Source organism: Poecilia mexicana, unplaced genomic scaffold (assembly GCF_051168715.1).
Source record: "Poecilia mexicana isolate PSO_F unplaced genomic scaffold, ASM5116871v1 scaffold_3, whole genome shotgun sequence".
NCBI lineage: Eukaryota > Metazoa > Chordata > Actinopteri > Cyprinodontiformes > Poeciliidae > Poecilia > Poecilia mexicana.
In genome coordinates, this window is record NW_028263372.1 from 26340808 (window position 1) to 26365587 (window position 24780).

Genomic DNA, 24780 nt, shown 5'->3' on the forward strand with positions numbered 1-24780 from the left:
AAAAGTGTGGGTGTCATAAACCAGATAAGGAGCTTTTCACTTCAACTCTCTAATAAAGAGTTAAGTCTTTCAGCACAATATACTTGCACGATTTTTGAACGCTTTCTTTTACATTCCAACTTTCAATTCTCTCTCCTCCTGGTGCAACTAAAAGACCCTGAATTCACTTCATAAAGTGTCCCTTCTAACTACCTCATCTATTTTCCACCAAATTAACTCTCTCTCAGCACTGATTAATGGTCAAATCTAAATGAATCAAATTAAAAATTGAAAATTATATTTCCAACGCTCACAAAAAAAGAGACAGGAGGAAGCTCGTAGGAGAGTGAGAGTGTGTTAACTCCTCTTAACAAATGAGCCTTCAAACCATAAAGAATGGCCGAGAGAGGGGGAACGAAGGAAGGAGATGAGAGGGGAAAAAAAGACGAGAGAGAAGAGGGCCGTGGGGGAGCAAATGTGGAAATTAGAAATAATGAAACATAAGAGGGAAAGAGAAGAAAGACTGAACACAAAACAGAATGTAATGACTAAAAATAAATAAAAAAGAGCTCTTGTACGACATGAAATATGAGGAAAGAAAGAAAATCTGAAGAATACAGCATACTTTGCCTAAGAACATGAACTTTTCATGTTACAACCTGAATCTTCTGTGTTTCATTTGGAACTTTATGCATCAGACCAGCCCAATGGGGTACATAAGTATGAAGTGAAGTAAAAGATACACGGTTTAATTTGTTTTAAACATAAATTTCTGAAAAGTGTGGCGTGCATGTATGTATTCAAACCCCCAAGTGAAATCCAGTACAACTTCCCTTCACAATTCAACTTATTAGTAAATAGAGTCAACTTGTGTGTAATTGACTAGAGAAGCATTAGTTGAAGAAAATGATTGGAAAATTTGTATTCGTAATTGGCTTCCTTTGCGGTTTGCCACAAAAGAATAAAAAAGTTAAAAGAATGTGCTCTACTTACATAAGATCAATCTGGCTCACATGCATAAAGCTGTGGGACAAAAATAAATAACGCTGCGCGTAACCCTAAACACACCATAACCATTGGTATGACATGATATGTCCAGAATATATGCAGGAAAACTTGACAGGCGATTACAGAGTGTTAACTCAGGTGGATTAAATATAAATGAACACCAAGCTCATTGTAATATGTAAAGTTATGCAACGATGCAAGAGATTCAAAGGGGTGTGATTATTTTTGCATGACACTGTCGATGGAGACAAACCAGAGTGATGTCTACAAGAAAATCCAACTAGCAGCAGCCCTTAACTTACACTCTCTCACACATAGAACAAATATCCCAACATAACTGTTTTCCTGTCACTGGTATGTTTTCTAACTTTTTCGCTCTCTTGCCAATATTGTGTTACTTAAGTTATTTTTCATTCTTTCAGTTATGCACGCACATCCACCAAAGTGTGCTCACAAACACTGCGACAGTGATGAAGGTGAATGATTTCTATCGTGGGAATATTGCTGGCTGTCAATAGCCCGATCTCCACTGATCATATCAGGATAGATTTTTTTTTTTTTCTTTTTTACACCGTGCTGGCGTCACTCTGTGTCAGCACATGTGTGCGTGTGTGTGTGTGTGTTTGTGAACAGATGAAGGATTGCGAGCGAAATGCCTTTGACACCTGAATGCACATGCAGGAGAAAGACAGAGGGGAGAGGAAAAGACAGAAGAGGATGGAAGGAAAAACAGAACACAGATTGATTTCAGATGGTCAATGAAAATGGTGAGAGAATTGGGGGATAAATAAGAGAGCCGTGGGAAGGAGCAAAGGGGGGGGAGTAGGTAGACAAGTAAAATGAATGAATTTTTGTAGATCACAGCCAAAAGGAGTTAACTGTAGATAGACGGTAAAAAAAGGCAAATAGTGGGAGACAAAGGAAAAGAGAGAAATGAGGGACCACATATTCCTTCGGTGTATTAACTGTGTTGAAGTCACCTTAAACTAGTTTTGGACTTAGATGTTGTGTATATGTGTGTTACGCTGCAGTGTGGATGTAATAACATTACAGTTTTTCCTGTGCGGCTTTATGGACTGATGGGTGACTGCAGTGGGCAAGACAAGAGCCCCATTTAAATCGAGTGTGTGTATCTGTTACTGGTATTACTTGTGTCTGAGGACATAAATCTGCTGACACGTTAACATCGCTGGGACTCATCCTTTTTGCTGCAAAGCGTAAGCCTTTTCAGCACGAAAAACCCCCTCAAAAAACCTGAGCATAACACTTAAAATGTAACGGTTAATAATGAGTAACCATATAATTATGTATTGCATGAATAAATATAGGTTGAATCCAGAGAAAGACACACACACACAATGAAAACCGAACATATTTTATGTGCGTCAAAAATGTTTAGAATACACTGGTGATGTCAGACATTTGTCCGATGTCAGAGATAAAATAAAGGCGGTATGAGCGAAGTTGAGAGGCGAATGTGTGGTGTCATGCAGTGATGTTTGTTTAGACCAGAACAGATCTGAACAGCCGTGCCTAAGGCAGTGGGCAGGTGGCTGTCACTGGAGTGTGAATTTGTAGCTGCGTGTGAGTGAGATCGAGTGAAGTACCAGAATAAGTATGGTCTTCTTTGCGCGCATAACGCATTGAAACTACAATCTGAATACTCCACTGCACATTTAAAGCATCTTAAAAATACCTCAATATAACTAATTATTTATAAACTGTTAAAGTATCAAAAAACACGTTTTCATATGTGTCTAAATTGGAAAAAAAAGAAGAAAAAACATGCTGCAATTTGTGAAACATCAAATACTGTCATGTCTGTGCACCATGTGTATTGTTTAGGATGCATGACAAGTTTCTGTAAAGCATGTGTCCTGGGAGGAAGGCTGTAAAATTCACAAGGTCCTACTGTCTCAGAATAGTTTGATGATGAAAAAATGTAGTTCTCTTTTCACAGTCTGTGAATGCTCAATTTGTCAAATAATTATTAGCTAAATCAATTATGAAGTAGGTTGCAATAACGACAATTATTTGGCGTGAGGTAAGTAAATTTTCGCCAGTGCAGACAGAGAGTCTGCATAGTGTAGCATATAGTGTGTGTGTATATATATATATATATATATATATATATATATATATATATATATATATATAAGTACTTATATATACCTAAGCTACAATATAACATGTGTCAGAAGGTACTGATTAAAAGGCAAGGCAAAATACAAAGAGTTGTGATTGGACTAAAAGACATTTAGAAGCAGCCCACCTTCATATTTGCCTGTCTAATTATTATGTGAGAGTGTTTCTGGTTGCAGCTTTGCCTGCTAAAATTCCTCCTTTCTTCTCTCTTCGCAAAGAAAGCATTCGTGAAAGAGAGCGGACCACTTAGGCCGATCTCTCGTCACTCCACTTCCATTATCGCTTCTTTCTAGCAGGGATGCAACCAGATGCCAGAAGCACAATCACACACAGTCATGCAGGATAGACACTACAGGGCCAGATTTAGATACAAGGCTCCCATGGGGGGAACTCCAGACGCCACCAGTTGTCTAGCTCTCCCGTCTTTTGTTTTTCCTCAACTCTCGCCTCCTTCAATCTCACCATCACCCCCATTCATCCCTTTTGTCATTCTCCTTTTAGGTCCCCTGTTGTTTATTTATTATCACATCTCTACGCCATTTTTTTCTGGATCATTATATATGTACCAGAGTAATTGAGAAAGACAAACTAAACACAAACTAGTTGATTTAGTTGACATGCTCTTCTTCAACCATTTAAGTCAAGCAATCGTCTACATGGTTGCAGGGGCAACGAGGGTGGATGCCAGCAATCAAGATAGCTGAGCTTTCAGTCGAGTTAAGAGCCACACACACTACCAGCTGTACACACACACGCACACACACACACACACACACACACACACACACACACACACACACACACACACACACACACACACACACACACACACACACACACACACACACAAGTAGCAACATTCACACAGACTTGGGCCTTCCACCTGATCTCACTCATTAGGTCTCAGAGGCTGTGGGGAGCAGGGCCAAAGCTGGCACTAGGTGTTAATTTGTGTGTGCATACGTGCGTGTGTGCGGCACGGCGCCAAGGTTTATATCTGCAGTCTGAGGACTTGTCCCTCTAGAAGCACAACCATCCCAATCCAGCTGGCCATTTATGACTTTATAAAGATGCAGGCATTGGACTCAGCGCATTCTGCCTGCTCATTCAGGATTCATCTTCAAAGTCGCTGCTGAATCTGAGCAAATTTGTCAGAATATGTACGGTATATGTGTCTGTTGAATACTGCTGCATGACTCTGCCAATTCCTTTCATATTTACATGTTTAATCTGTGCTTTCTAATGATAATAATTCTACAAATCACAGCTGATGTTAGACATGTAATGTCTGTAATGTATGCAATGTTTGCAGTTAGGATTACTTGACATCTCCAATCTTGCTCCTACAGTTTTTACCTGTGGTCTAGCTGCTCTATCATCCCCCTTACCATTTCTCAGTAGATTTGAGCCCCACCCCAATGACCTTTTGGTCTTCAGCTGACGCATCATTACGGTCCCATTAAAAATGGACAGCCAGCCATTGCCAGAGGGGTCGTTCTCATAATACAATAAGAACGTCTTTTAATTGTCTTGCTCTGGAAATTTGCTGCTACATATTTGTGGGTGGGTGACTAAGGTTTGTTCCTGAATGACTGATTTCCAGTTTGTTCAATGACCGTTTTGCTCTCCTCTTCTTCCTCACAGTAGATGATGTGTAAATGCATCGTCAGCTCATTCATAGATCAGGTAGTGAGTTTAAGAGAACATGTAAAAACAGATATCTGCTCTGAGTTTGTTTCCTGACCCCCTGGCCTCTTGTTCTTCAGGTTCCCATCTACACACAAACACACACTCACATACTGTTCCTTACTGCCTCACTTGCTCTTCATCTCACCCTCTCTGTCTCCCAGGGCGACAAAGCTAATTTGAGGCAGATCTTGCCCTAAGGGGTAAACTGCAGCATCTACACACAAACATGCCTCCATTCCCCCTCCCCCCCACTCCACCCTGACCACTTTATCTTCACCTTTCTGCCGTGAGCTACCCCCTGACAACCACAGTTAGCACTGACGCTAACTGATCTAGCCACTTACCATCATCATCTATGCAATTTTGCAGTAACACTGTCAACACCAAGAAGAGAAGAATGAAACACACTAAGTAATGTTCACACACACACACACACACACACACACACACACACACACACACACACACACACACACACACACACACACACACACGAGTCTGCTGAGGATTTTTTGTTCAATATAATACAATTTCTAGCCATGTGAAATAAGAGTGATGTGACATGTAGTTTATGACACAGGCAACTTCTAAGCATGAATAAGCATATACATGCATTATAAAAAGTAATGAAAATAAAATTCATGATGTCAACATGGGGAGCCAAGCATGAAATGAAATGAATCTGGGTTCTTGGTGAAATTTAGCAGCGATTAAAGTGGAAGTTTTCAGAAAAGATTCAAATTAGATATACGTCGACTAGCCATAATATGATCAACTTCTTACATTCGGATGCAAAAGGGGCTTACTACAGATTAATTAATTTAATGTCTTGATATAAATATGGAACGTTTAGATGTTAACACTGTAGTGATTACAAACATCATTGATTTGTCATATGAAAATATCAACTAAGAAAAAAAAGAAGAAGCAATTGTTACCTTTTTGAAACTGTCTCAAATTTTCCACTTAGAATTATATTAGAACTCAGACCTCCTTTTATAAACGGTAGCATACTGGGAAGTGATGAATCTGTAGAGGTTTAAGATAATAGCTGAGCATGGACCAATAACAAAGGTTTTCCCAAAAGAACATTGTCATTGTCACAAAATAAGTAACGGCTGAATGGTAAATATGCTAATGGCTAAAAATGTTTAACGCTGCTATACATTAAATCTATTGATATTTCGCAAAGGTCTAAGAAGAATTAAAATTACCAATGAGAAAATGGATATATCAATTCTCCAAATGAGCCTTATTCATATGAAGAGTGGGGCCCCTTGTATTAAATTCACACTCTGCACAACAAATGGGGTGGCTGTGGTCTGTCATGTTGATGTATAGATATGCAGCCTCATGTGAATGTGCATGATATATGTGTGTAGAGCAGGGAGGCAGTTGTAACAAAAGGCAGCTATTTGTTTGCCTGCTCTCGACAGAAACACACAAACACATGTCCCTCAGTTGCGTTCCCTCTTTTTCCAGTGGAATGTGTCATCCATCATTTTATTTTATTTTTTAAATTTGTAAGATTTAGGAGTTCATTTCTGTTTTTTTTTTTTTTTTCTTTTCTGTAGTTCCCCTGTAATAAAAGCACAATTTGACACAATTTTCTGAGGTTTTAGAGTAATCTGTGCTAAGCTGTTGTAGCTTTGGTCCAACTAAAACAAGATTTCATTACCAAAGTGCCTTTAAATAGCGTTCATTTAGAGTAACTTGTTTCAAACTGGTTTTAAGGTAGCAGTGACTCAACAACATCCCCTTTGAAATGTTAACTTCCACTGTTAAATGATTAACTTAAAAAAATCAGACAAAGCTTTCTGGTTGTGATGAAAATCTCTAAACTCAGTGTTGACTTAATTAAGGTGAGTTCATTCAAGTATGGACACAAATGTCACCCCAAATTACTGTGCAATATAGACTCCATTTACAGAAAAATGTACAATTAAAATGAACAAATACATTTCATATAGACTGATTTAAATTCAATTACATGCATTTCTCCTTTTATCCTAAAGTAAAATTCAGTTCACAATTGGTAAAAAGGGATTTGTCCAAGAAAACCCAGGTGTGCTATCTAAATCATTATTACTTTATTTTTAAAATTACCCATGTAAGTAAACATAAAAATAAAAATACTCAAAGGCTTCCAGAAAACAAAAACAAAAAAATAAACATTGAAATGATCCAGGAAGCCTTTCATTAAGTAAAATGTGTCACCTTATATGTAAAGATTAAAATGATCTGCAATTAAGTACATTTTAAATCCTTACTTTTCCTTTAAACTTAAAGGGATTCAAAAGTGACTTCTCATTCCTGAATATCTCACAATTTAAAAAAATATTTTTCCCCCAAACTCTTAAATAAAAAAGTGTGACTTTACAAACACCATAGCAAAGAGCTGCGTCGTCTCTACGCCAAGTGAAAGGAAGCAGACTGGACGTGTTAACTAGTAGACTGTTGGAGTTGCCAATATTACATTCAACTACATGTGTGTGTCTGTTAACAGCCACATACACAAGATAAAACTCTAGAGATGAGACATAGGTTGTGCTATGTCAGATCAACTGGGAGAACAAATGCTACGACAGCAGCTTGTTAGAGAAAAGTGTGTGTGTGTGTCTCTGCAGAAAAAAGATAGACTGAGCAAACTTAGTTGCTTGCAATTATTGCAGTTTCATCGTGATTAGAAGAAAAATGTAACTGTATTTTTGATTCAATTAAAACAATACCGCAGTTACTCTGTAGATGCATGTATAGGAAGACATGGTATTCATATTTTAGAGTTCTTCCATTACCGTACGACACAAAACAGGATCAGAAAAAGCTAAATAATTCTGAGTGGTATAAGACATGGGGAGAGACGGAGGGTGGGTCGGCTGGAGGGAGGGCTGGCACGGTGTCGGCACCGGCATGCTCCCTGACCACTGGAAGGAAGGGGGCGCGGGCCAGGTCTCCCATCAATTACAACCTTGACCCTTCTCTCCTCTCCTTTCTTGCCGTCTCTCACACACTTTCTGCCTCATTCAACCATCCTCCCCCTGCCTCTCATCCTCCCTTGGTCCCCCTCCTCTGCTCCTATAAATCAATCTCTTACCCTCCCTCCCCCTGTCCCTCCATCTCATCCCCAAGGCTTCTCCCACCTTCACCATCCCTCTCTCTCTCCCTCTTTTTCTCTATATACCTTCCTCGTCATCCCTCCCCACTCCTCTCTGCCTGTTTTCATTGCTGGAAGTGCAGTGGGAGTAGAAAGGTCAAAGGTGGGCATACAGGAGAGAACGAAAGAGGCAAAAGGCAACAAGGGAATGTAAAAATGAGAGAGTGAGTGTATTTAATCAAAGTGGTGTTGGAGCAGATAAAATCTTTTGTTTTTTGGCTTTATCTGTCTCTGGGCAGCTACTGAAAGTGTTGGTTGTTGTCTTAGCTCTTCGTCTTCTTCATGTAAATTAGAAATACATGCTTCTATTGCACTTTTGTTCAAAGGTTCACATTTATACAGCTAAATCTTCGTCCTTCAAGAGCTGAGATGTTCTCTAAACATAGGCACAGGTGTTACCTGGTGTTGCATTGGGTAATGTGTGGGAACAGAAAGGTATGAAAGTGAACAAAAAAGTTGCTCAACGTAAAAAAGTATTTGGAAAAACAAACAGCAAATCCAGAGGAGATTTCTAACCGTTTTATGTGTTTTACATGCAGGATTGTTTGATAATAACGACACACACTGATCTCTTTATTTTATTAGGCTTTTACTTTTACATAAATATATCTCATTGCTAAATAATTCAGTGTTGACCATACTCCTAGTATATCTGCAGTCAGCATTTAGGCATGAATATTCGATCCCTTTTTTGGCAGCATTGGTAAAGTTCATTTAAGTTGGTTGGGTTCCTGGCACAGACACAGTGTTATTCATAGACCACATATTTTCAATAGGATTGAGGTCAGGGCCATTCCAGAAGCAGAATGCTGCTTTTAAATCCTGCTTTATCTATTCTGAAAGCAGTTTGGGAAGACTGCCTGTTGCAAATTCTAGCTATGTCCAAAATGTCAGTCACAGGATGTCACCCCTTAGGTAAAAGTGGTTAGAATGTTTAAAAACCTTTGTGCACACCATTCCTGTCTACTAGAGAAGTATTTTATGGAAAGACAAGCCAAAGGTTGGGCTATTTGTGCTTAAGTATCTTTGGAGGAGTCAAGATGAGGCTTTTAAATCTAGAATCAATGTGTGTCAAGTATAGGAGAGTCAGCATCATGCTGTGGGTTAGATTTACTACTAGTGCTGTTGGTATGTTGCATAAACAGAAACAATTACAAAAGGGGAGGGCAACCTCCGTATTTACTTTCAACTACTAGAACATTGAAACTTGGATGTATCTGGATGTTCTAACTTTGACATTTATCCCAATCCTAGGTCTACATAAAAACTGGATTGGGAATGGAAAAGCAGGCCAACACACTCTTTGGAAACCAAAAACCCTAAAGGAAAACCAATGAATTTAAAGTAACTCTACCAATTTTACCAAGAAGAGTTTTCAAATATTCAGCAATGATTGTGTCAAAAATGTGTTGACGGCTACACAAAGTGTATGGTTGAAGTATAACTTTCTATGAAACATTGAACCAATTATTTTTAGGGTAAGTACATGTTTGAATTGAGGTGCTTAATTCTTACTTTAGGCAGATGAGATAAAATCAACAATAAAAACCAAATGTGTGCGCCTATTGCTTTCTTAAATTTGGCCTCAGTTTATCTAGACACATTTAAAAATGCCAGAAGTAAACAAGTTAACAAAAAATTGTAAGACGAGACCTTTTCCCTTACCCTCCCTCAGCATGCCCACAGTCAGACACTTCATAAAGCGGCAGGCCTGGCATGACTTGCGTCTTCTCTTGGTGATCTCACACTCGTTGGTAGCGGGACAGCTGTACTCAATGTTGCCTGTGGCATGCAGACAAGTTGGAGAAGGACAGAGGGAGAAGTTTAATAGCAGATAAAATACATCAACAGGCAGACAGAAAGGCAGACATGGTGAGAGACACCAGAAACCCTCAGCACGCGTTTGAAGAAAACCAGAAAGCTTAAAGTTGAAGTTCAGCAAATGTGTGAATGAAAATATGAATTTGTGAAATTGAATGAATTAATGGGGATGGGGTCTGTGAACGTTCGCTTCTAAGTACATTAGAAAATCATTTGAAGGTTAATTCAGATTAAGAACTGACTCAATTGCTATTCCTTACAGAATGATGATGTATTGAAATATTTATTTAAAGTACTGATGATGGCTTACAAGAACATTTCTACTGTTCAAAATTAGGAAAGTTTTGTCTGACTAATCAAGATGAGTTCCACTTTTTGAACTTAATTGCTAAATAAATACAATTCCCACAATATTCTAATCTAATAAGCTGCACTTATACTCTATCATCCCTTAAATTACAGCTTAATTTGGTAATAACGTCTACAGCTTTTGATCTGTTGGAATAAACTGAAACAATCTTGGTTCTTTTCTTTGCAGTTTCTGTTTATCTGAGGCAGTGGACATGTTATTTTAAACAGAATAAAGTTATCTTCTCCTCCCATGCCCACCTGACAACTACAGTACTTCAGCAGGCCGATACATCTCCCTCTGAAACAGAGTAAACAGTGATTACTATTGACTGCTGCAGCAGAGAGGATGTTTTCTCATTACTGGACTGATTAAGAAGCTAGTTAGCTCGGGAAAAGGCTAAATGCCCAAACACTTCCTAATGGGTAACAAGACACCCATTAATTGGCCCTGTTAGTTAAAGGCTAAACACTCTAAATGCTGAAGGAAATCCTACATCCTAATAGATGCAGTTAATGGGACTAGTTAGCCCACACCCAGCCTGTTCATGCTGATGCTGCAGGAGGACTAGATTAATTCTGCAGTTAAGCGGGACGCTTCCAGTGCAGAAACACTAAGTGTGAAACACTAAGTGTGCTAATGACATGGAATCTGCAAGGCCTAATGGGCACTGAGAAAAAAATTAGCAAAAAAACAGTCGAGCAATGCGTGCTGCACAACAAAAGCAATTTTTAAACCTGGCAGTGTCTGAAAACCTTATCCATAAAAATCCTAAATTGACATAAAAAATTTAGATTTTGATATCATGGTGGCACACAAGAATCAATCATAATATAATAGTTTTTTAATTATATTTTTAAACACATTTATATTTACTAAAGATCTGGTGGAATCAGCTGAAAAGTAACAATCCCAAACAGTTTGTCATCGTCAGAGATCATCATTCTTATAAATCACAATTCTGAACGTCATTCATTTCCCCTGATGATGACAAATTCTGATGATTTATAATTCCCGCTTTAAACTGGTAAGACACAAAAAGGAAAAGTACAACAACGTGATTAGAACCAACATATATGGACATTAAACTACATTATCCAACTAGATGAAAACATGCATGTTCATTCAAGCATTTAAAAAAAATACAAAACATTTACTGTTGAATAATACATCTTCAAAAAATATATTGTCTGAGCGGGTCCTCCACTACATGCCTCCTCAGATTCGGTTTTCCAGCCGTCGTCCATCTTTTGTCTCCAAGTGTTTGCTTTTCTCTTGCCGTTTCATAGCCCCACACCTCTATCTCCCGTACTTTGTCCTCCTCTACTTTCCCCTTTATCCCTCTTTCTCAATAAAGGAGTGATAGATGCAGGTTGTCAGGTGTTACTGGACTAAAGCCACAGAAACAGCAGCTGCCAGAGCCACTTCCTCCACACTGCGACACACACGTGCAAAAGCACGCCAGCCCACGCGTAGCACTAATTCCTTCCTACATCTATCTGCCCAGTCCGTCCTCCCCCTTCTCCTTCCTTGCCCACATTCCTTTCCCCATTTTATTGTTTATCTGCCCCTATCCCTCCACTCCTCTCCTGCCCCATGCTCTCCTCCCCGTCCAGCTGGAGGTGTTTTTTTGGTGATTACCTGTGGTTTTATTGGCTAATGGGTTGAAACACACCAATATGTCTGCCACTACCCATCTGAGGCTGGCCCTGCTTTCCTGCCAGGACAAACACACAAACACACACGCAGCAGGAACATGTGCCCAGACGTGCACATAAACCTTCGCTCATTTACATTTGGATGAACACTCAGACGTGCAGCCCACACAGAGGCACAAGATCCACTCTGTCCACACTGAGTAGCCAAAGATAACGTCACAATTCACTTTTTTTTTGGTGCATCCAAGAATGTTTATCTTTCTGAACAACTTTAAAAAAAATGTCATGAAAGAACTGTTAATCATATTTAATAGAGATTAGAAAACTGGTGGAGTAAATCTAAACAGAAGGTTTCATCTTAAGAAAAATCTGTCATTTTCTTATATTACAATCTTCTTTGACAATAGTCCTGCCACAAACTGCAGCAAAAATACTAAGTAAATTATAATTTTCCTTTTATTTTGGTAACATACACACTGCATCAGAAGGAGAGATTACAAACGCAGTGAAAATGAAACCTCTGAAGTCCAGGAATGTTCCGCTCTTTACGGCTTTTCAGGTTCACACTCGAAAAGAAGATTTCCTGTCAACACAGATACTCCAGCTACTGTATTTCCTTTGCAGAGGTGTCCTGGCCTACCACATATGTAATCTTTAACAAGCCCTCTAAATAAAACGAAACAAGTAAAATTGGTTGAACATTTGACCCCACAGCAATGACGGGTTAAACCTATAGAGAGAGTCACGACAAGGTTATGTGTGTGTGACCGTCTATTCATCTGTGTGCAGCGTGTGTCTTTACAGTACGGGTGTGTGTTTTTGCCTTTATCTCAGTGAGAGCGTGGGTGAATGTGTGTGTGTGTTCAAATCTAATCGGGATTTCACTGTGCTCTCGTGTCATCCCATAACAAACACATACGGGTCGTCTCCAGGTAGTTGTCACCATGTAGAATGTGAGACAACTTCCTGCCCACATTTTCCTTTCTCTCTTGGGCTTTACTGGGAAAGCTGCTTATCAGGGGGCAAAGGACGGCGAGCAGCAGATAGTTGAATGGATGGGAAAGCAGATAGATGAATCCCGCCTGATATGACTGACTGAATGGATCGATAATAGCTGGCTGGCAGCTGGTTATTGCGATGGTGAACTAAGTGACAAGACACCCGTCCTGTGAGCAGACGGATCCAATAAGTTTGAAATAAAATTAGGAAGTCCTAGAATACTTTTGCAAGAACATTTACAACCCTAGTTTTTTTTTTGTTGTTTTTACTTCTTGACTACATTTTCTGCAACACTAAATGCGATAGACTGGTGCTATTTAAATTAAGCATATTCAACATGGTGGTGCCCTTGTTGTTCATGAACAGGGTTCAACACAACATTTTCACACTTGTGATACATCATACAAAATAATTTAATTGCCTCATTTCTGAGGCAGACATTTTGCTCTAGTTGACTCTAGTTTACTTTCTAGTTTTTGACTAGGTAGGTCATATAACGTTTTAGATTACTTTCCAGTTTGTCTTTGCAGCATTTCAGTGCAACTGAGGTTTCAAGTAATTGTACGAATTTAATATCCATGCCTCACTTAGGATAAAGGCATGGTCAAGCTGACCTTCACGAGTCACATACAATATATAATGGTGATCACGCTGGGAGGTGATTATTGCTAAAAAACCCAAAAATCTGAAGAGTAAAGTCTGAATACCTGTACATGTTCTGCAATAATGCAAGCTCTACGAAGACATAAGCAGCGGATTACAGAGCATAATTCCTGTGCTCTTCTCATTATGTGGATTATTGCTCCATCCTGTCTTTACTCTACCCCCTTGCGTCGACTCCTGACCCGTAGACCTGACCGCTGCCCTTTCTCTGACACCATGTTATCTCCTAGAAAACAGGCTTACAGCAAACACTCTCCTGCCATGAGCAGCTAGATCTGGGAATGCAAACACTCCCAGGAAATTGTTTTTGCTGCTGATGAAGAAGAGGTCAAGGTTATGGGTGAAAATGGGAAGTGGCGTTAAAGCGCTGGTGTGTGTATTGCTGTGCTTGACCAGGAGTCTGTATTTGAGTGTGATTGTGCATCAGATGATCAAAATGGAAATGACGGGAGTGAGCGAAAGTAAAGAGAGTCTCGGGGTCATGGGGGGTCATGGTGATCTCTTGGGACTTTCATTCAGTGTCTTTGATTTTGAACAAATTCAAGGTTTCTGTTCAACAAGTTAAACGAACAAATTCCCAAAATTGATATTTAGATACTGTAGGCATTTTTTTTAACTAGGTAGGTTATATAAAAAGAAGTTGAATACTTCTAGATGCTTACCTTTATCCCCTCATTATATCTCTACTTAGTTTAACATTTTAATTTCACAAGTAAATAAACTGGAACCAAAAATCAAATATTTACCCTTTTTTGGCGTATTTGGCGTATCCGTCAAATACGCCACAGAGTTAGTTACATCATGTGGGAAAAACCGAAGTTGAATTTGACAACAAATAAAGAAACAATTTTAACACAAAATGGAAGCCAACCTTGAATGGTGCGTTTGAAGAAAGCCTTGCAGGCCTCGCACGACGCGACTCCATAGTGGTACCCTGACGCAATGTCCCCGCACACCAGGCACAACCTCTTCGGCATGGAGTTCAACATGTACTCGCACTTAATTTGCGAATCTTCCCCAATAGTTGATGAACAGTCCTCGTAACGTTTCGATCCGGGGCCTCCAGCAGGTCCCAGGGGTCCTGCGTTGGAACCGTAAAGGCTTGGAGAGTCCAAGCCGTTGGGGTGGCCGTTCATGGTGGATGAGTAAGACCCAGAGGCGTCGCTGGAGCCACCAGGGGAGTGATGGTTTAGACTGTCAGTCAGAGAGGCAGGACTCGATGGTTCAGTCTTTATGTAAGAGGACGGACAATTCGACTCTAGGTGGCGCTCCTTACTGGACATTCTGCAGAGAAGCCTACACAAACAGAAATGGGCAAAAGACACAAGAAAAGGGAAGGAAAGGACTGCCATTACTGCACATGTCATTTCAAACAGCAAGAAGAAGGAGTTCAAATTTGAATTGACTTTTATTTTAGGCAGTATATTTAAGGCCATGTGTGCAAATATAGACATTTAAAAAAAACTTAAAGCAATTCAAAAGAAACCTATCATTAGAAAAACCCTGTATTGAGAAGCAGATAGGCCTGTACATAGCAGCACATCGTCACACATTCACATGCTCAGGTGTGAGGTCATCCGTCACTCTCAAGTCAATAGCAGCTTGTTCAACATGAAGGTAATCAGTAAGCAGCCCCTCTGACGCTCAGTCATCCCGGAGACAGGTCATACATACACAGACACGGATACATACATAGTCATACTGAGGCACACTCACATACAGGGTCAAACACCGCAGGCCAAGCAGTACGAGGAAACGTACATTTGGGAAAAAAGGAGCAGGTTGATCAGCATAACTTTATGATTATATTCCTCTGATCATCTTTTGTTCTGCGTCGCTTATTTCTCTCCCTTTACTTGGTTTTCCTTCCTTCTCTCCCTAAGGAGGTGGGCTGGTGTCTTGTTAATGGCAGTTGTAATTAACAGCTATCTTCTCTCTGTCCATATCTTTCCATCCGTCCCTTTGTCTACCTTACTATCTATCTGCCTGTCTCCCTATCACTTCCCATTCAGCGCCATCTCTCTTTCTCTGCCCTCTCTCTCGCCTTCTCTTTCTCTTCACATTACTAGTCTCTGTCCCTCTAACCCTGCCCTCCCTCCTTTCACTCTCTTTCATTGTTAAAGGCAGAAAGCACAAAAGGGGTTTTTAATTAAGGCAGGATGCTGCTAAACGAGGGACTTCTAAAGTCCAGTCGGCCTGTAAAAGATCCCCATCCCACAGGGACCCATAAAACACAGACAGCGCTCCGACGGAAAATGGAGAGCTGGAATGGCGAATGAATACAGACGGGAAGAAAGAAGTAGATGAGCAGAATAGGAAAGAGGAATTGCGACTGACGATGGTTGATCGACTCAAAACTGTTTTTTCCCCAACAGCAGAGACATGTACTACATCCCCCGCTAAAATAAATAACTTCTTCTTCTAAAAACTTCTGAGATTTTCTTTAAAAACAAGGTTTTTTCTTTTCATAAAATGGTATGACATTTGTGATGTCTGATACTTTGGCCCCTTCACCTTTTTCCATCATGAATTTTATCCCACCTCATTCCTGCAAGTATACTTGAGGAACCCCCATTATTGGTGTCTTTGTTGCACACACCAATGTCTATAAATCCATTTATCTGATACTAAGGCAAGCCCCTTTCGTCCGAAATGAGGGTTCATTGTGGAAAACTGAGGAAACAAATCAAGACTGGGCAAAGTAGCTTACAGAGACAGAGAGAGCTCATAAAGACATGAGGACATAAAGTGCAAGAATAAGAGAAGTGAGACACAGAGCATGTGATGGGAAGAAAGTGATGGCATGAAGTTGCCTTTGCTCCAACGGAGAGACTGAAAACAGCAGTGGCAGGAAAACGGGACTGGACTCATTTAAGCAGATGATGTGGTGGTGATGATTTAATCTCTCCTTTTCCCATCTTTATGCTCTTTTGTCCCCCTTCCTTTTCCACTGTCAATCCCTCTGAGTACCATTAAGCAAAAGAGTTTAAGTACCAAAAGATCTCTTTCCATTTCAGTCTCTCTTTTCCTCCATCGTGTCCTACTCCTTGCTCTCTTACCCACTCTCACTCTGCTTATGAATGAAAAATAATTGCCATCGCAGGGGGAGAAATAAAAAAGAATAAAAAAAAGAAGACATGCGTGCAGAGGAGAGGCGTGGAGGAAAGAAGATTAAGAAATCACAGCTAGTGCGCTGTGCCAAGTAAGAGGTTGAATGCATTTATGTATGTATGTTATCAGTATAATTACGGCGCAATGTAGCGGCGGCTCAGTGCTGAAGGAGCAGTCCTATTGTACCTTTCTGCTCTTCAGATGAGTGTGAAGAGAGAACACAAGGGCTGGGTCTCACTTAGTTCTTCGTGTTTTCTTGTGCTCAAAAAAATGTATAAAAATTGAATTAACTGATTCAGTGTGTTTTTTTTCCCTATATATTGATACAGAATGTATGTTAATGATGTTGAAATAAAAAAATGATAAATATACTGTCAGTTCTTTGCTCTTCTGTTTGGAGGAGTTGAATAATGTATGTAATGTGATTAATATCAGTGTTTTTAACAGCTGGGTTGATGTGAGTTATTTTCCTAGATCTCCAACTTAAACTACATTTTAAGAAAATAAAGCAAATAGTTCAATTATTTCCCTTCTGTATAATTAAGAAAACACACTGCCAATAACACTGGGCTGTAGCTAGAAGTGACGGAAAAATGTTTTTGCCTAAATATTAAAATTTAATCTGTAGTTTTGACTTCTAACCCACAGCATAGACATTTAGAAAAAGGTTTTTTTAACCTTATTTTACTGTATGATTAGAAACCTCAGTTACATCTTGCAATTAAGCCACATGGGTCAGAGCAAATATGTCTTTATGCATTTATCTGTTTTCTTTTAGTCTATTTAAGGAGGCTTTCTGTGTTGGGATGTTTACTCCAATGTAAAAACAAAACGTTGTATTTGAGCAAATAAGGTGAGAAACATGCAAGAATCCTTCAGCCCAAGAGTCATTTAGTCTAGAGCTTGCGGCGTTTTAAGGGCCAAATCATTGACTGAACAGAATTATAGTGTATAACTGATAATAAACTACACATGTAATTTTTAAATATATATTTTTTCTTTTTTTAAAAAACCAAGGAAAAAAATAAACCTTCTGACTTCTGTAAAGATTTTTAGCTAAAATAATGTCATAAATTCTACATTCTGCATCATTTTTTGTTGTTGTAAAAGTCACCAGAAGTTGCTAAATGACACGATCACTTAATTTCTGTAACTCGTCATCTGCAGATGATTAGGAACAGTAAAAGATTATTTTTTTAAACTTTTTTGTATGCAATCTACCCTATGAAAATTGACCAAAAGAAAATCACTAGTAGAAATGCTGTGATTTAAAAAATAAAAATAAATACTACGTCTAATAAAATTATAAACAATAATAATAAATCTGATTTTTTTTTTTACATTTATATCCCACGCTGAAGGGGATCATTCAGCAGTAGCTTTGTAGATGCAATATACATTAGCCGTCTGGACATTTAGGGGTGGGGGTTCTGACTTAAGCGAGGAAGGACTGCTGTGAGTGTGAGAGGACCGTGCGAGCGCTTTGCAATGGGGGAGGGGCCCAGAACAGCACCGACGCTTATTGAGAGAGTAAGAATATGAGCTTTCGAGTGACTCTCCAATTGCTAAATATCTCACCATTTTGGAAAAAGTGTTGTTTTTGTTGAAAATCCAAACTAATTAAATAAATATTGAGTAATGTAGCCTTTGAAGATATTCAGTGACATGGCAGTTTTGAACTGAAACGGAGTAAACTGGTCTTAAAGTGACACCACTTTCACTTTCATATCTTCTAATATTAACTATTCTGCAAACTCATCTCTCTATGGGATCATATACAAAAACAAACCATGTTGCCTTACAATACTTGCCTGTTTCTCCTTCTACACAGTTCTATTTCTGTTTTTGTTTGTTTTTTACAATTTTGCCACAATATAACACAGAAAAAGAGAATGGAAAATAGAATGAGATGTGCGTAGACAGTTTCAAAGGGAAGGTGGGGAACCGTTAGCATGATAAGCTGTCAATAGAGCGGTGGGCTGATCCAGAGGACTGACAACTCGCCAGTCCAAACATGCAATCATCATATTAGTGACAACTACCTCGAAATGTGTTTATCTGCTCTTTGCTATGAGCTCCTTAAGTCTGCATCTGTGTGAAATATTGCTTCTTCATTCTATGCAATCTTTGTAAAATTGTCTCACTAGACGGCAGCAATAAACACACTCTGATGCTCACATAACTCCAAACAGGTTTTATTTAGCCCTGCTGGTTTAAAAAGAAAAGAATATCTCCACAAAATAGAATATATATATATATATATATATATATATATATATATATATATATATATATATATATATATATATATATATATATATATATATATATGTATTTATTGTTTTTTTTCAAAATCTAGTTAGCAATATTTACATTTAACTAGATGTAGCAGAAATAATCTACAGCAGAGGGGTACTGTTGCAACTGTTGTAAAAGAAAAAATAAATCCATTACATTTAAACAGGAACTTCCCTTATGAACTTTAGTGCCACTAGGTGCAGCAGGATAACGACGCCTCCAACTATTCTCACAATTTTATTTGCCTTTAAATAGTTTCCTATGGGAAAAAATTAGGAGAGTAAAACAGAGAAAAAGCGTGGAGGGTGGCTGCTGATACGGAGAGGGGAGAAGTGCTGACAGTGTAGCTACAGCGGGTCTGTTAATACCTTTCCATCACACCTAGCATTGTGCTTTCAATGCTGATAAGAACACACAGTCCAATAAGCAAAAAGAAAAAAAAAAAGAAAAAGACCTTACACAATTTTATCTAGATAATACTAGCAATGCTCAGGGTGTAAGAAAATAAAGGGAAGCATAGGCACCATGAAGAAAAATGCATTGAATTAAAAGAACTGAAGAAGGAGGGAAAAAAACACAAGACATGTTTACATCTCCATAGTCAAGTGAACACACTGATTTCATCAACGGACTGAATACCTATTTAGCCGTCGTCTGTTTATTTTTTTCAGCTTTATGTCGCCCTGTGTCAGTGACAGTACGATGTGTGGAAAGTTGCTTAACTGTTAGTCAGCTTCTTTGGAAAAAGAGCATGCGTAAATAAAAAATTAAATGTCTAATTCTAGGCACAAAGGCAAATCTGCTTCTGAATTGCTTCTTTGACAACCTATAATCTTCCTGTGCCGATGTGGTTCACCCACATTTTACTGAAGAATGATATATGCATTTAAAGGATGTATACCTATAGAGGAATTACACTCAGAGAACATCACATTTTCAAACGTCACATCCTCAAAGACAAAAGCTATTTTCTTTACACAGATTGTTCAGAAAAAATCTCATCTGCTGAAAGCTGGTGGTAATTTTGGAACTGGATAAGGGGGAAAAAAAGCGTAATCAGTTGGAGTTGCATGGTGTGTGTGCGCGTGTGTAGAGTGAATTATAACTAAGAGAAAAACCTTCAGATGTGAACCCCCCCAGTCGGATGTTTTCTTAATATTAGAAGGAATTCCCCATCAGTTCAGAACCTGGATCTCTCTGTTAAAATAATTGTAAAAACGTAAGACATCTTTCTCTGTCCCTTATGAATTCTGCTGTGGTTGTGGCTAAACAGAGAACAACTTCAGATGCAAAAATGGGTGAACGACATGTTTGTATCTTTATGTCTGTGGCAGAAAATGCAGTGGATTGTGTTCCTTAGTGAATTTCCCTCCTTGTTGTCTGACGGCTGAAATAAATGCGAGCAGCCGCACTGTAATTCATGTGTACTTTCATGGAACATTTTCAAAAACTAACTATTGTGGTTAACCAACTTACGGGCGGTGAACTGGAGCTCTGATTCTCTGAATCATTGGTGTGAGTTTGAGCATGTGGTTTTGTTCCGCTGCACAGAATCACAGTGAGTCAGTGATTATAGTTGTTTTCAGAAACAAAAATGAATACAAAGGGAAGAAAAAGAGCCCAACTGTGACAGTCAATCTAAAGCACTCTCCCACCTACTGAGCTCTCTTCTTCCCTCCCCTTCCTCCTCTCTTTGGGTCTCAATCCTTCGCTGTCAACATTTCTACTTCTCACATACAAACAGCCTCTATTATTGCCTCTCTTTCTTGCTGGTGCATCTACACCTCCTCAAAGACCACCATACACCCTCCTAACACACACACACACACACACACACACACACACACACACACACACACACACACACACACCAGGGAGCAGCAGATCAATTGCAACAGTGTTAGTCGGGCAGGAAACCTGTAATTCACTTCATTGGCTGCAGAATAAACCCCTGATTACATACAATCAATGTGATAATGGCTAAAACACATTTTGCCCAATAGGCTGAAGGGTTGTAAAGACTGGGAGGAAACATATGTGTTTGAGTACTATATTTCTATGTTTTCAATAGTATGTCGGGTTGTGTGTGCAAATTGTAACTCATAATACAATGACTGTGAATCTTTATGCAACAAAACTGAAATGACCTCAGAAAGTGACTTCCACTGATTTATACTGTTAGTTTAAACACACTGCAGCGAGGGCACAGGGGGTATGAAGGAAAAATTTAGGTAACATCTATTAAGACATTTGTGTTTTTTAACCCCCTGTAAAGACTGCTACTGTATTGTGGTAGAAGGCTTTGACTGTTCCAGTGATCCCAGGGCTTTATGTCCTACCTGGCCTTTTCAGCCTGAGGAACTCCAAACCCTAAGAAGGGTCCTGGAGGGTGTGTGGGAGTTCGCCCAACCAGTTTAGATGTTTTTCGTGGACTTGGAGAAGGAATTAAACCGTATCCCTTGGGGAGTCTTGTAGGGCGTACTGCAGGAGTACAGGGTACCAAGCCCCTTGATATGGTCCGTCAGGTTCCAATACATGTCAGAGCTTGGTTCACATTGCTGGCAGCAAGTCAGAATTTATTTTTCCAGTGTCACCAAGGTTGCCCTTCGTCACGATTCTGTTCATGGACAGAATAGGCAGAATTTCTAGGCTCAGCGAAGGTGATGTGGAAATCAATTTTAGACTATCCACAGGGTCAACTCTCTGCCTTAGAAAGGGCAAGAAGTCCGGTCATCTGAGAGGGACTCAGAGTAGAGCTGCTGCTCCTCTACATCGAGAGCAGCCAGTAAAAGGTGGCTAGAACACCTTGAAATGTATTCAAGGTGTCCCGGGTATGTCTCACTGCGGGGAAACCCAGAGGCAGACTAACGACATGACCATGTTTCTCGGCTGGTCTGGGAATATCTTGGGATTCCCCCAGAGGAATGTGTGTTCAACGCATGAATGGCTTCTTTAGTAGCAGAGAGGAAGTGGCAGGACATGAGAATAATTGTATATCTTGTATATCTTACAGTCCTTACTTCAGAGACAACAAAATCCACCATAAAGACACAGTTGGAAAGAAAACACACCAGAACAACTTATATAATCAGAGGCCTTCATGTCTGCAGGAATGCTTTTCAGTTTCTCATGGGCGAGTTTCAAGACTTTTATTGTTTTTAGAATATGATTATGATACATTGAGTTTTGAAGTGTATTCAAAACTTGCAGAATGACATGATGGATTTAATAGGCACTGCTGTTCATAGCACACTTACAGATGCTACGCTGTGGCCTGTCATTGAAGCAAGGACAATGCCACTGACCCGGCCTGGGTCTGCACTGCTGGACGCTGAGTGTGCTATGATGGTGACCAGGCAGGTGAGCAATGGTGCGCAAAGCAATGTAAATGAATAGCCTTTGTTAACATCCCCAGGTAGTTCATCAGGGAAGAGGTCAGACTTGGAGGCCTGTTTTCTAACTAAGTGCCAGGATTCAGGGCCCATATCTTCATTTTTTGTATTTCTATGTGTTTGGCATTATCAGAACGCTAAGAATCCACACTTTCAGAATCTGTAAACGTCTCAAAACACTTCCAGGGAGACTTGTACCCGTCACATTTTGGGATATCATTTTGTGTCTGGTGGCAACTGATTTCTATAAGTCACTGTTGAAAACCCATTTCAAAACACTATTCCTGTTTTTCTCTCAAGTGCTTGTGTCATCTGCATAATAGATTATTTATATTTGAATATCTACCTGTATTAGAGTTGTTATTGAAGTAAAAAGATAATACGATGAAGACGTTGCGGGCTAAAGCGTGAGGCTACCTGCGCGCGTGTGTTTGCGAGTCTGCGTGTGTGTGTGCGTGCATGCATGCATTTCCGATGGGAATCTTGATGATTTAGGTCATTTTCTTGCAGAGCAGTTGCTGATAAGTGTGCTGCTGCCAGGCACTATCTTTGTCACAGTGTCTCTTTTTCCTTCCCTCTCTTTCTCTCTCTCTGTCTCCTTTATCTGTTTCGTGTCATTGTGGTGGTTGTCTGGTGTGCGAACAGTCCTTCAAATAAAACAAAAATTAAAAAAAAAAAAAACAGAGCAGCTCCACTCCATCGGAAGTGCAGCAACGTGGCTCAACAGAAGGGAATCTGGGATTTATATTCAAATGTTTATTTGCCAAATAAATACATATGATAATGTAAACCAGCTGTGCTTCAACACTTGAGCCATCTAAATTGCATACTCTGTACTTGCAGTGACCTCCAGCATTTTACTGGAGAGACTGCTGAGCGAAAATCAATTAAATTACTTCAGGCATCCTCCTGTTATGTAAACCTTTATAGAAGATGCTGGATGTAGCCAGCCACAAATCATTCTTTTAAAGGAAAGATGCAATCACAAATTCATATTATATTTGTTGAAATTATATGCAAAATTTATATAACTACAACAGATACAAATTGATGCGGCTTATTTATACGATTCTGGTGGGATCTGGTTGTGAAGTGATATCAGGGATATAAAGGTTGAGCTCACCCCTTCATAAAAGAAAGGTCATCGACGAAGGTTGTGCGTAATTGCGTGGCTGAAAACTGTTATCACTCAAAAAATTCAGACGCTGTTGTTGTAAGCACACATAAAAGGACACATACACAAACTCATCATTTTGTCCAGGATAAATTGTTTACTTCTCCCACTTCTTCCTCTTATGCAGAGAAAGACGGCAACCTGGGCAAGGTGCCACATCCAATGAAACTGTGGGGAAATAAAATAATAAAGTATTTAAGAACAAAATATCCCTCCATCGGATTAAAAGCACATTTTATTAAGCAGATGGTGAAAGAGGATTTCCACTCTAGTAAATATGGCAGGGCTTTCAAATGTGACATGGGAGGAGGAAATAGAGGGGAGAAGGGTAAGGAAGAGAAAAGGAGACGAGGAGGAAATGGGAAAAGAGTGCAATGCCACGACGGGAAAAAGATAAAGAAAGGAGGAGAAAGTGTGTGAAGTAAAACGGGATTTGATCATAGAGAACGAGGAGGAAAAAGTGGAATATAACAAGAAAAAAATGTTGGAGAGAAGAGTGGGAGAGACAAGAGGGAAGGAAAGGGTGCGCGAGTGAATGGAGCGTCAAAGCTGCATTCTTTAAGCAGATCAGATTTGGGGAAATTGGGCTGTCACTACAGGACTGTGATGATTTACACCTATCCATCACGGTAAGAGGAGGAGTAGCAGAATAATGTACAGCAGCTGGAAAAATGGAAGAAATCCATCCTAAACAGGCAGCTCTGGGCCTTTACCTCTCAATTTTCTGTACAATATTCTACAAAGAATGGCTGTAAAAACTAGAAAATCTAATTTAATGTTTTCTGTGACTTTCTTCTATGCGTTAAGTGTATATATATTTGCAGAGATCAGATCAGTATTTATATTAATACGTCATCCTCCAGAAGCAGCAATCGGCAGAGTAAATCACTTGTAGTAAATCTAATATCACAAACACATGTTCGTTAATATTGTGGAAACTAGTTCAAGACTAGTGGCAATGTCCACATTTTACAGTTGCACACTTTCACCCTGCCACAAGCTGCAGTTGACACTTGTCTCTTCAGCTTACTCGCCTGGTTTTGCCTATCTTTCCCCCACGGCCTCCTTCCTCTGCCTTCCCCTCCCCTCACTCCTGGCTCATGCACCTTACAGCCTCGCTCCTGGACCATCTGTTAGGGAATCTAATTCACATCCAGTCATAATCAGGTTTGCTGGATTGCCCACTGTCTCTGCCCATCTCTGTTGCCCTGTCTATCTCTGCCTGAATTCTTTGCTGTCTATTTCCCACCATGTTGTTTTTTTTAAATTTTTTTCCAGTTTTAGCCCCCTCAAAAAAATAAAATAAAACTAAAATAAAAATCCTTATTCCCCTCATCTCT

At 39.5% G+C, this 24780-nt stretch overlaps 1 protein-coding gene across 4 annotated transcripts in view; it reads right to left on the reverse strand.

The window, feature by feature from the left end:
* The window catches only part of esrrga (estrogen-related receptor gamma a), a 133472-nt gene that overhangs the window by 35146 nt on the left and 73546 nt on the right, over positions 1-24780 (reverse strand). For all 4 annotated transcript variants that reach the window (XM_088004378.1, XM_088004377.1, XM_088004376.1 and 1 more), the window contains 2 exons: positions 14337-14761; positions 9641-9757 (listed from right to left, as the gene is read on the reverse strand). In XM_088004378.1, coding sequence (XP_087860504.1) covers positions 9641-9757; positions 14337-14761 — 542 coding nt within the window. The remainder of the gene's footprint in view (positions 1-9640; positions 9758-14336; positions 14762-24780) is intronic.